The 12978-nt window shown below is 37.6% G+C and overlaps 1 protein-coding gene across 3 annotated transcripts in view; it reads left to right on the top strand.

Moving 5' to 3' along the window:
- The window catches only part of SV2C (synaptic vesicle glycoprotein 2C), an 89885-nt gene that overhangs the window by 52247 nt on the left and 24660 nt on the right, over nt 1-12978 (top strand). For all 3 annotated transcript variants that reach the window (XM_032441290.1, XM_015848876.2, XM_015848877.2), the window contains 2 exons: nt 9952-10085; nt 11706-11795. In XM_032441290.1, the coding sequence (XP_032297181.1) occupies nt 9952-10085; nt 11706-11795 (224 nt within the window). The remainder of the gene's footprint in view (nt 1-9951; nt 10086-11705; nt 11796-12978) is intronic.

The following is a 12978-nucleotide window of genomic DNA, read 5'->3' as shown; positions in this document are numbered from 1 at the left end:
CTAAGAGGGAAAATGATCCCCAGTGTGCTGTACTCCTCCATACTTAGTGCATTGTCATTAATTCTGTATCCTGAGGGATGAAACTTTAAAAATCTAAGTTAATTAAAGTGGGTACAAGATAGTTTTAGTGTTAACTTGATTTATCAACTCCTACTCATGTACAGCTCTCATTCTGAAAAAAAAAAAATTAAAAAAAAAAATCCTAAGAAATAAGATTATGTTAAATGTGTGTACTTTAAAAAAATAATCTTCATCTTTAGAAACAAGAATGACAGAACACAGCAGAATTTAAAGCAGCTGCTTATGCAAATCCAGCTGGGAAAGCAAAACAGATCACTTTGTTTATCAGTTTGTTGTTTTCTGTGCCCTAATACATTGTTTGATATGGTCATTTAGATGTTTATATTTGCAAGCCTTAGAAGTTTAAGTAGCTTTTAGCACATCTACTTACTGATCACTAAGGATGCTTATTAGTGAGTTTCAAGTATAACCTTCTGCAGGGCTCGTTAGTTTGACTGTGAAAGAGAAAATTTGTTTATCTGCAGGTTCAGCAAAAGCCTAACAAGATATTTTGTGAGAAAAGAAATTACAGAGCCTTGTTTCTTAAGGGTTTCTGGCCATCCCTAAGTGATCCTTATTAGTTCCTTTCTCTCTACCCCTCATTTGTGAGGAATATCACAGAATCACAGACTGGCTGAGGCTGACAGGGACTTCTGGGTCCATCTGGTCCAACTCCTGCTCAGATGGAGCTACACAGAGCCCTCATCCATGCATCTTCTGAAGATCTCTGAAGGGGTGACCCCCCAGCCTCTGGGCAACCTTTGCCAGTGTTCCTACATCTGCACAGCACAGACATAGTTCCTGACATTAACAGGGAATCTCCTGTGTTCCAGTTTGTGCTCATTACCTCTTGCCCTGGCCATCACTGAAAAAAACCTGCCACCATCTTCCTAGAACCCTCCCTTCAGATATTTACAGATATCCCCCTGAGCCTCCTCTTCTCAAGGAAGAACAGTCCTAGCTCTCTGAGCCTCTCACCATAGGAGAGGTACTCCATTGCCTTCATCATCTTGTTGGCCCTGTGTAGGACTCTCACCAGTAGTTCCACATCTATCTTCTGCCAAGGAGCTTGGAACTGGGACACAATAGTCTTGGTCTCATAAGTGCTGAGTAGAGTTGCAGCTTTCCATATCCTCTCCCCAGTGACTTGTGCATTATAGCCTCCTATAGGGCTGCACTGAAAGTAACGCCTCCTATTTTGTTATGTCAACCCACAATATCAGAGGCAGGTGTTGATTGGTATGGCAGTAGAGATTGAGCCTTCCCACCAATATCCCATTACATTTTGTTGCCACATGACAGATGGCAGCAGAGGGACAGTCTGACAAAACAGCATCTGACATGGAAGTGTGTATGAAGTAAAGGTGTGGCACTGAATTCCTCCAAGCAGGGAAAATGGCACCCACTGACATTCACTGACACTGAGACTTTCTGAAGACTAGTCAGTGGACGTGAGGACAGTGAAGCAGTGGGTGGTGTATTTCAGCAGTGGCAACAGCAGGTCATCTCCATTGGGGAAGATTTTTATAGGTGTGGCATGCAGAATCTTGTTCATCGCTGGTGAAAATGCACAGCTCATTGTAGTGTCTACACTGGGAAACAGTGTTTTGTAGCTGATGTATAATATGATGTATCACATAGTGTTATTGAGTTCTTTGTTGTAGTTTCCACAGCAATACATGGGAGGCATTACTTTCATGGTAACTTATGTATTATTCATTGTTTATTTAATCATGGAATCACCAAGGCTGGAAAAAGCCTCCAAGATCATCAAGTCCAACCAATATACTGTAGTGTTCTTGATCCCTTTTGTAGTTACATTTGAAACACTTCAACTGCCTCTTGTAAGCAAAAATCTCTTCCTCACTGTGAACAAATAGGAAAGATTGCAACTGGAAGTCACTATTATTGATTTTGTGTTGGCAAATAATATTGTATTGAAAGACACTGAGCAAAGTTTGAACTTGGGTCCTCTGACACGTAGTATAGTAGGTACAGAAATATCCATGTATTCAGTTGATCAGGTTAGAAGATGTGAGCATGTGCATTTGGTCACATCATTAAATTACATAAACTGACTACATAGTCTGTCTGTCTCTCTTAGCAATATGATATTGTTCCTTATTTATTTGCTTGAAATTAAGATTTAAAAAGATAGTAAAAGATAAATAGCAAAATAGGACATCAGACTACAGTCACAGCACTGAAATGGCACAAGGATGTTTTTGTGCAGTAAATTCCAAAACAAATGAAATTTAACAAGGTTACATTTTGAAAGATCTCCCTGAATTGTGTGGATGCTGTGTTATTGCACTGCGGCAGAATGCAGAAGATGAAAGGCACATCACTGGTAAATGATCCATCCTTTCCCTGTTCTTCAGAAAATGCTGCAGCATTTCAATGATTGCTTTGTTTGTAAAAGTTAGACTAGATAAATAGGCCCCATTGTCTTTTCATGAACTGCAGTGTTTTATTGTGCCTTTTTTTCTGACTGTCCTTTTTGATTAATTGCTTCTCTTTTCTTGTTCACCATGAGCCCATCGTTTAAATATCCTTAGTCCAGATGCACATAAATCACTGGAAGTCCCAGACCAGGACAGGAGCACTTACATTTTCAATTAGCTTCTGCACTTAACAGCTGTTATTAACAGTGTCTGCAACAACTTCTCACACCAAATGCTTAGCTTTATGACAGTTCTTACAAATCCACAGTAAAATAATCCTAGGGTTTGAACCATATTTTTCTCTGATTGCATATGCATATCAAATGTGTATTTGAAACCATTGTGGCTTTGCCCTCATTTTGTGAGATAGGGTGCAGATGGCACCATAGAAAAGCGCAAAGAGATTATCAAATGTGTTTTCCCTATTGGTAGGGCAAAGTCACTATTCATCAACAGTGTAATCAGATTTTGTCACAGGCAAAAATTTCAAACTACTACACAGGACATTTAGCCATTTTACACTGTTAGATTTTATCATCTGTTGGCAATTTGCTCTATCAGTACTCACAGGTACCATGTATCAAATTTCATATGCAATCTGTTTATCAATTATTAATTGGGTATAGTAAAATAAAGGAATGGAAAACACTAATGTAGAAATGTAGAGGTAGAAATCAACAAGAAATCAAAAGTGAGATCCTACAAACAAAATCTGAAAGCTCTTCCTAGTGCCATATGAATTCACGGGCTCAGGATGCATACTGACCACAGTGTTCTTAAACTCTGACAGCAGCTTCTTGTAAATGTGCACTCATTGTTCTTCCTTTTAACATCAGTTGAATCTGCTTGATCTGTGGTCTCTGGAAAACATGACAGAACTCTTTCTTTGTAGACAGACAAGCATACATGTTACAGGGGTGATTGAATACTGTGGTTGCCAAAGCTGTTCTCAGAGTTGTCTCTAGCAGATTTTACCTCTTTGTTCTGAGGGTTGTAAAGTTCTGTAAGTGAGCAGCTGCACAGAGCCACACTCAAGCAAGGACTTTGCAGAATTACATGAGTGCATAAATCTCCCGGGCCACAGACTCAGTCAGCCAAACAGCCAGATCAATTATGTGCCACAGTGCTTGTGATGAGATTTCTGATGGTATCAGCACAACATTAACCCTTAGTGGCCTAGAACTCTGTGTTGTATTTTATTTTCTATTCATTGTTTATTTTCATGTTTTGGTTCTTGTTTGTTTGTTTATGTGAAGTGTGTAATTAGAAGATACTGGAGGGAAATCAACCTTTTATGCAGACAGACAGTGATAGGACAGGAGAGAATGGTTTTAAACTAAAGGAGGAAAAGTGTGGATTAGATGTCAGGGGGAAGTTCTTCTCTGAGAGGGTAGTGAGGCAATGATACTGGCTGCCTAGAGAAGTTGTAGATGCCCCAACCCTGGAGGTGTTTAAGGCCAGGTTGGATGGGGCCCTGGGCAATCTGATCTAGCACTTGATCTAGTGCTTGGCAACCCTTGGATTTTATTGATCCTTGAAGTCTCTTCCAACCCAAGACACTGCATCAAATCTTTAAGTTAAAAAAAAAAAAAAAAAAAAAGCCAATTCAGATGTAGAAATTTAACAACAAAAATTAACAAAAGCAATCATCTATAGGAAAATTCAGCTCTTTAGTTTTTGATGGAACATAACAGCTCTTTTCTTGCCTTGCATCTGAACAGCGGGCAAAGTTTGACCAGTGTCAATCTACATTAATTCTCTGAATTTCCCTTAATAGGAATTGTTACTTAATTCTCTAGTATTATATCCAGCAATCTCTGCCATTTCAGAGATGAATTTCTTGCCTGTATTTTCTCTTGTGAGTCACAGCACCTTGATCCACCTAGGCCATGGGATTACTGCAGTCCATACTCCCAGTGTTTTATCAGCTTCCTTCTGATCTTCCTTCTCTTCCCATCCACCTGGCCCCATCCTAACCTTGTTAGGTGTTCTAATAAAAGCTACTTTTTATGCATTTTGTATCAAGCTTATCACAGCTGTGTTTGTATTTCCATCACAAGGAAACAGAAACCTTTTCTGTTCATAGCTTTGGATTCTACACAGACTATATGGATTCAAGTGAAAGGCTGACTTATCATGAAAAAACTTCAATTAACTTTAGGCATGTATCTCATTTTTGTATGAAGTATACACTAACATTCTCCTCAGAGAAAAGTAATTGACTAAGCAGCATTAGAGCAGGTATTAAAATCATTAAAAACTGAATTATTGATGTCACTATTTAGAAGTACGGAATCTGGAAGCCTGCAGCACCATGCACTGGATAGAGGTGTCTGATGTTATTAGATAGCAGGTGATTTTCTAGGTGAGGTCAGCACTGCTTGCAGCTGACCTAGTGCTTATTTAAATGGCAGATAATGTAGCCAAAGAGATTGGAGACCTAATAATCTCAGGTCTGCAGATGCCAATGCAGGCAAATGATGAGTGTCAGGAGCTGACAACTGCCTGCTCTGTGGGAGAAGGAATGTGTAATTAAAAAAATGCCTTGTTCCTTTTAATCACAGCTTCAATTGTAAGCAGAAGTCTGAGTTTAATATATGGCAAAATACATTCATTTAACAACATTACTTTCTTCTTTCATTGAACTGTTGATCCTTATGTCTGTAAGGGACTAATAGCATTAGCTTGAAAGACAGATGTGAGTGACAATTATAGTCTTTCAGATACAGCTCTGTCAAGGTAACTCAATCATGGCCTGGCACACTTTGGTTATTTTATTTCCTGAATTCTTCTGCAAAAATTAACTGCTGAGTCAGTGGGTTTAACAAATATCTGTCAACAGAGGCTAAAAATATCACTGCATTTCCCGAGGGATATTAATAATCTAATCACATGAAAGACAAGATTTCTACTTTGTGCTGCTGGAATTTCACATCAATACAATTAAAGAATAATTATGGAAACATTATTTCTGCTTTTGTTAGAGACAGTGTATTTCACTCAGGCTTGTGAAGGTATCTAGAAGATTCCTCAGGTATGTCACTTAGATGAACTCACTTTTTTTTTCACTTTCAGTGATGTTCTTACCATTATTCCAATCAGTACCACTAAAATATTTGTGTTCAAATTCTGGGTATCACTCACAGCTAAGTTTAGCAGTATCATGGCACACTAAATTTAAGTTCAGCAGTAGAGCATTTCAGTTCTGCCAGATGTAGAAAATCCAGTCATTTTTTGTTAGGTTGATTTAACTTAGATGTTGGAAATGCTCAGTAAGCAAGCAAATAAACAAACAAACAAACAAATGAGCATTTATGCATTTTTAATTACTGTATTGTGTGCAGTAACAGTGCCGCCAAGTGGCACTTCAGATCAATCACACACTTACTGGAAATGTTTCCACTTTTAAAAATATTAAAATTCAACCCATATGACCTGGCTGTGGAGAATAAGCGTGTTTGAAAACAGAAACAAGCTGTAAGATCTCTACATTCATTTAGGTTTTCTTTGCCCATGGAAGTATTTTTGAAAGGTGCTTTACAGCTTTGTTCCTCTGGCATTCTGAAACTCCTTGCTAGACATTATTTATTCAGTCTGTAAGCACACGTTTCTTTGTTGGTTTGTTTTTTCATTGCTCACATTGCACTTAAATGATTTGCTTGGTTAATAAGTTCCCTTTCAGCCCTCATTTTGGAAAGTTAAGTAGACTATGTCCTTTTATCTGCCCTCATTATGTACAGTACATCATCACCTAACCACTGTAGAAAACTACACCTAGAAGACAATACTAGCAATATAAATTGAAAAAAATCAACATAACACAGACAAGCTTATTCCTACGTTTATGCAAAGTATCTATGACAAAAATGCCTCTTTCTTTTGGAGCAAGAACTGATTTACAATATCCTTTTAACTTATTAATATTATGAAGCAGATGAAATACTGTTAGGAAAAAGGTTTTGTTGAAATTCAACTTCAGACAGAAACCAGTGACTGTAATTGATAGCAGCTTGTACATTTTGCTTTTGCTCTGCTGTATTCTGCTGTGGCTCTGTAATCAGTAATTGCCATGTCTGTGATTCACTCCATCCCTTTCAGTAATCAGTACAGCAAGAACACAGTATTCAGCAAGAAGGCTGGTGCAGTGGCTTCATATTTCATCACTGCAGATTTTACATTGCTCTACAGCAAACTTTTCCCAAGATGCATCTGGGCCAAGAGTTTCAGCAATTCATAAAATATTGGAACTTGGCACTGTTTTTAAGATTAATGGCCTTGGAACACAGCATAGCCAGGGAGCAAAGGTGAAGCTGAGCTCTGGGCTGCCGTGCAGAGCTCTGAATGCAGCTGACTAGAGCTCCTCCATCTTTGCTATTCTATCTCAAATCAGGGAAGGGGAAGGCAAATTGAGTTACAGTTACTCATGTTCTTTTTGTTTCAAGACTCATAGACAGTGGTTATAAGAGCCATGTTGAGAGCTGAATTCAGAATTACTATAATGGCTCCATTTTCCTTATTAGCTCATGACCCCAGAAAATGGTACGGTCGACATAAGAATAAATCTGTGCTTGCTCTGCATTTACAATTCATGTTTGTTCTGCTCTTTTACCAGGTGGTGGAGGAATAAGTAGGAGGACAGTTCAAGATAGATGTGTTGCAGGACTTTTTCTACCAATTCTTGTAATTCTCACGTTCACTGTTACCACTAGTTCTGCAGACAAAATAAATCTTGAGATTAACTGCAGCATCTAATAGAAAGAGAAGAAGATGTAATAAGAGCAACAGAAACTATGATTAACATTTCACTTAACAAGCTCTCAGACATTTCAAGGAGTAAAAATATGTCTTGCAAGTGGTGAAGATGACAGCGGCATACACAGTGCAGCCGTTGTTTTTAATTAAAGACAATGCAGCTCACTTACTTTAAGAAATCACACCTTGAAATATAATAGGACTGGCTACAGAGATACTGCTGTTGTTCTACAACATGTTTAAAACCAGCATAAAATTTTTTACATGGAATTTCTATTTAGGAAGTTAAATCTCTCAAAATATAAACCAGAGTGGTAACAAGCAGACAGGGAAATTATTGTACTATCTGTGAGTATTGTGGGGTGGTCTAAATGACAATAGACATTATTTTAACTGTGTTTCTCTAAGAGATGAAAATCCCACTTCTGTTGTCTCCTTTCTAGAAGTTGCACTGCTGCCTGACTTGTCTGGCTGAAAATTAACAAAACCAAAGGAAATAGTTTTAAAATCAGAGGGTTTTGTAATTTAGCTTGACATATATAATTAACATAATTCTAAAGACCATAATAGAAGATGGAACTTTGGTGGAGGAAAGCTATGTCAGTCTGGAACCTTCCTCGTAAAAAAAGTAAAATGGCAGCCAGTGGTCATCACCAATATTGTTGCTGATTTCACTTCTGTCTTCTGGGGCTAAATGAGGCTGCAAATAAATCTTTTGAGACTCATAAAATTTGTAATAAATAAGAAAAAATATGTTCACAACTTTACAGCTCAGTTTCATTGAGCTGTTGATAAAGGGCAAAAATACACTATGGGTACAAGTACTTCAATCAGAGAACTGATCTTTTTCTAAGAATGAATTTATGATCCAGAACATGAGATCTTTAAATCCCAAAATATACTGTGTTCATTGCAGATTAATACTTCATTTAGAGAAGTATTTAATAAGACATTTGGTACTATGTTGTACCAGTTGTTTACTGATATCCAGTCTGATGTAATTTACTGTGTACTTCCTTCAGAAAGAATCAGTTAGCAAATAAATATATCAGATAAATCCATCATTAGGACCTTCATTAGCCAGTATTCCATTTTCTTCTGGTAACCACTTCAATCACTATAATTATTCTTATCTTCCACTCTACTTTTAATAAGCTTTTCTTCAATATTTTGCCTGAAATAATCTACAGTATTGAACCCAGACTGAAGATAGTTACCTAAATAATGTTTTTATTTTTCTTAAGATATGCATTTTTTTTTATTTCTTAAAATTCTACCATTTCAATAGTCCAGTTCATGCAATTAGATGTTTTATTAAAAAGCTGAACTATAAATCCTGAGGTTTCATGCATTTTTCTTGTATTTCTTTTTGCTTTCTTAGTAGTCCACACTCATGTCTATTTCAAGATCCATTTCTCAAATGAGATGTTCTCTCATGTCATCATTTTTTTTTCTTAAGCTCTTTACATAAATTACAGATTGTCTTCTTTGCTGTTAAGTTCGTTGATGTTGCATAGAAGTTTAAATAATAATTTATTATTTTTATTCCTGTACATCCAGTTAAGAGGTGGAGGACATTTTACTTGCAGCAGAGTTGGAGGAATTGTCTAGAGCTCTGGGAAAAAAAAAAAAAAAAGGATTAGAAATTAGGCATTAAAAATGTCTTATATTTTGCACTATATTACATTCCGTGACAGTGTTATAAAGAGCACTGAAATTGGCTCTTTGTAGAGAATAGCCACTAAAATAGATACAGTTGCAAAGGTTAAAATTTCACTTGCTGTGTCTTGTTTTGTAAGGTTTAAAAACTATTCCCATGGTATTCATCTTTATAGAATAGCATAGTGAGTACCACAACAAAAGTAACTCTCAAAACTCCAAATTCTGATCATCCACACCTAAGGGAACCAGTGGCCTCAACCATATGTACAACTCAAAAAATGGAAACATTAATTCAGAAATAGATTCACACACACACTGACAAAATAAATAAAAGAAATCAGATATAAACATATGCCAGTATTTCTGTACTGAGTTAGTACTGAATTACAAGATACCAATCTGAAGGTCCCAGAGCATAAATTTTGTGAGAAATTTACTCTGATTTAGAGCTTCTGCTTCAGGCAGCCAAAATCATACTGCTGTAGATTTTTTTTGCACTGTTTCTTGAATACTTGCTGTGTAATTTTCACACATTTATGCTGTTCTTTCTTTTTTCATTGATTCCTAATGACTTACTATGAGAATTCAGTGCCCAATATTCATTAATATTTATAATGGCTTCAAAGAGGAAGATTTTAAGAAGCCAAATAGGTTTTGATTTTGTCAGTAAAAGACAATAATTTTTTTAAGTGTCTCATTTAGTAGACACACTGATGCAACATTCAGAGTTACAAAAATCAATAAAATATATCCTGTTAGTATTTTTAATTCTCCCTTATTCCACTATTCAAGCAAAACTACTTGTCTGTATGTTAAGTCTTACTTATGATCACGGCATCCCTTTTTCATTACCATGACTACTTCCATACAGGTTTTACCAAGAAACATAACATAGACTACCTCATCCTCATTCTGCATTGCATGGATGTTTTCCATGTTGACATGGAAAAGATTGAAATTCAAAGTGTAAGATTACTTGTGAAATCATTTATATGTGTGAAAATAGAATATTCTTTAATTTCTTCTTTCTTAGGATGGAGTTTCAGCATGGGATCTGCTTATCAGTTTCACAGCTGGCGAGTATTTGTGATCGTCTGTGCATTGCCCTGTGTCTCTTCGGTGGTAGCCCTCACCTTTATGCCAGAAAGTCCACGGTTCTTGTTGGAGGTATAACTTTCAACATGGTTTTTTTGGGCTTCAATGAAAACTATTTCTGTGTTTACATTTGGCAAGAGACACAAAAGAAAAGCATCTTTAATTATATCAGTAGCAAAAGGAAGACTAGGCAAAACCTGGGCCTGCTGCTGAGTGAGATGCATTGGTAACAGAGGACACTGAAAAAGCAGAGTTACTGAAGGACTTCGTTGCTTTAGTTAAGACTGCCTAGCAGGAATCCCAGTAGCCTGGAGGTAAGAGAGAGTCTGAGAAAAGGAAGAATTCCCCTTGGTCTCAGAGAATTTGGTTTTAGGTTGTCTAGGCAAACTCAATGCACACAAATCCATGGGACTCAATGGAATCTAACCATGACTGCAGTGTGACCTGTTTACCAAACCACTGTCTAGCATCTATGGAGAACAGGATGTGTTCTTAAAGACTGGAGGAATGTCAGTGTCACTCCAGTCTTCAAAAAGGGTAAGAAGGAGGAGGTGGAATTCTACAGGCCATTTAGCCTCACTTCTGTTCCTGGAAAGGTATTGGAGCAGCTAATTCTGGGTGTCACCTCCAAGTAAGTGGAAGAAAAGGAGGTTATCAGGAGTAGTCAGCATGGATTCATCAAGGGAAAATCATGCACCATCAATCAGATAGCTTTCTATGAAGTCATGAGTGGCTCTCCCTTCAAGGAGAGCAGTGGGTGTTGTGTACCTTGACTTCAGCAAGGCTTTTAACACTACCTCCCATAATATCCTTGTACATAAGCTTAGAAAGTGTGGGATAGGTGAGCAGATAGTGAGGTGGATTGAGAACTGCCTGACTGGCAGAGCTCAGAGGGTTGTGATCAGTGGCACATAGTCTAGTTGGAGGCTTGTAGTTAGCAGTGTTCTGCAGGTGTTGATACTGGCTCTGGTCTTGTGTAACATCTTCATCAGTGACATGGATGAAGGGACAGAGCGCAGCCACAGCACATTTCCTGATGATGCAAAGCTGGAAGGAGTGACTGACACACCAGAAGGCTGTGCTGCCATTCAGTGAGATATGGGCAGGCTGGAATGTTGGGTAAAGAGGAACCTTTTGAGGTTCAACGATGGCAGCTGAGGGCCACAGAGATGATGAGTAGCCTGAGGCATCTCCCTTCTGTGGAGAGGATGAGTGAGCTGGGAGTGCTCAGCCTGGAGGAGACTGAGAGGGGATCTTATCAATGCTAAGATATATCTGAAGGATGGGTATCAAGTGGATGGGGCCACATTCTTTTCAGCAGTGCCCAGGAACAGGACAATGTACAGTGGGCACAAACTGGAAAACAGGAATTTCCCTCTGAATATGAGAAAAGTTTCTTTACTTTGAAGGTGACAGAGCACTGTGAGAGGCTGCCCAGAGAGGCTGTGGAGTCTCCTCTAGAAAGACTCAAAACCCACCTGGATGCTTTCCTATTCAAACTAATTTAGGGAAACTGCTTTAGCAGGCAGTTGTACTAGATAATCTCCAGAGATCTTTTCAAGCCCGTACTATTCTGTTATTCTCTGATTCTCTGGTTGTGTTTATACATTAACATCTGTATAACAAGCAATAAGATTGTTCAGTGGCTATCTGAATGTATGTTTTATTTAAATGCTTTCATCCAATGTTTAGATTGGAAAACATGATGAGGCTTGGATGATTCTCAAGCAGATACATGACACAAACATGCGAGCTCGTGGTCAGCCTGAGAAAGTCTTCACAGTGAGTATTATTACACTTAATGTTCACCACCGAGCATATCAACTGGTGAGATCTTGAGTGCTTAAGCAATCAACATTATTACACTGCATGGCAAAGCAAATAATTTTCACTGTAAATATCTAAGTATAGGAAATGAGTTCCTATGAAATTGTTACACATTCAGCAGATTTTAAGATCTCAGCCTTTGGCCAGCATTTTCTTGAGCATGCGAACTCATAGTTGGATAGATTTCTCTGTTGCATGGGGATAATAAATAGACTTCAGTTGTAATGTCTATCATGTTTAATAATAACAGAAAAATGTGGAAGTCTAAATCAGCTAGTACTTCTTTTTCTGAGATTTTTTTTTTTTTTTTTTTTATTTTTACCAGCTAAAATATATATATTTTTAATTTACTGTCATCATTTTGAGATACTGTTTTTATAGATGTTTAATTTTCTCAAAATATCTTTTTATTCCTTTATATTTCATTCCTCTTCCAGGGGCTTTATTCTTACATTAATGCACATACAGTTCAATTAAGAAATCCTATATAGGTTCTGCATTTGCAGGCAGTCTGAGGAATGACCATGTGGCCACATGATTTTACTCCACTAACACTTGCAATTTATTGTCTCAGATGTAGTTACATTTTTTATTTTATTTATTATTTTTTTTCCCACAAGGAAACTCAAGAATTCCACCTGAAGGAATGCTAGTTAGCATATCTATCATGTTACAACAGCATTTACTGGTACACCAGTGACCTAGCCCTAATACTATCCAACATATTATTTGTCTTTACTCTTATTGTACACTTAGGGTGTAATTTCACATTTGATTTGTGCTGATCTGAGGTGCTTTTGAAGGTATTTCTGCTCTCAAGTCACCTTTTCAGTTTCTTCTGCCAGCATGGCTATTCACTGATTCATTGCCAAGCCTGTCAGTCATAGCTTAAATCCTATCCACCACTCAGAGTATTAGTTTAGGCACAGGGAAGAAGACAGCAATGTGCTGGGACAAAAAATGTGAGAAACGATCAGCTGTAGCATCACATCACTATTGGGATTTTTGCCAGTTTCTGCCATGACCATAGAGAAAACACAATAACAAAGAGCTGATTAGAAACCATGCAAAGCATGTCAGGGTTACACACTGACAGAAGTCCCTACACACCCTAATGTAGGCTTATAATATGATTAGA

The sequence above is a fragment of the Coturnix japonica genome, chromosome Z (genome assembly GCF_001577835.2).
Source record: "Coturnix japonica isolate 7356 chromosome Z, Coturnix japonica 2.1, whole genome shotgun sequence".
NCBI classification, from domain to species: domain Eukaryota; kingdom Metazoa; phylum Chordata; class Aves; order Galliformes; family Phasianidae; genus Coturnix; species Coturnix japonica.
Note: the sequence above shows the minus strand (reverse complement) of the source record. Positions and strands in the feature narration are given on the sequence as shown.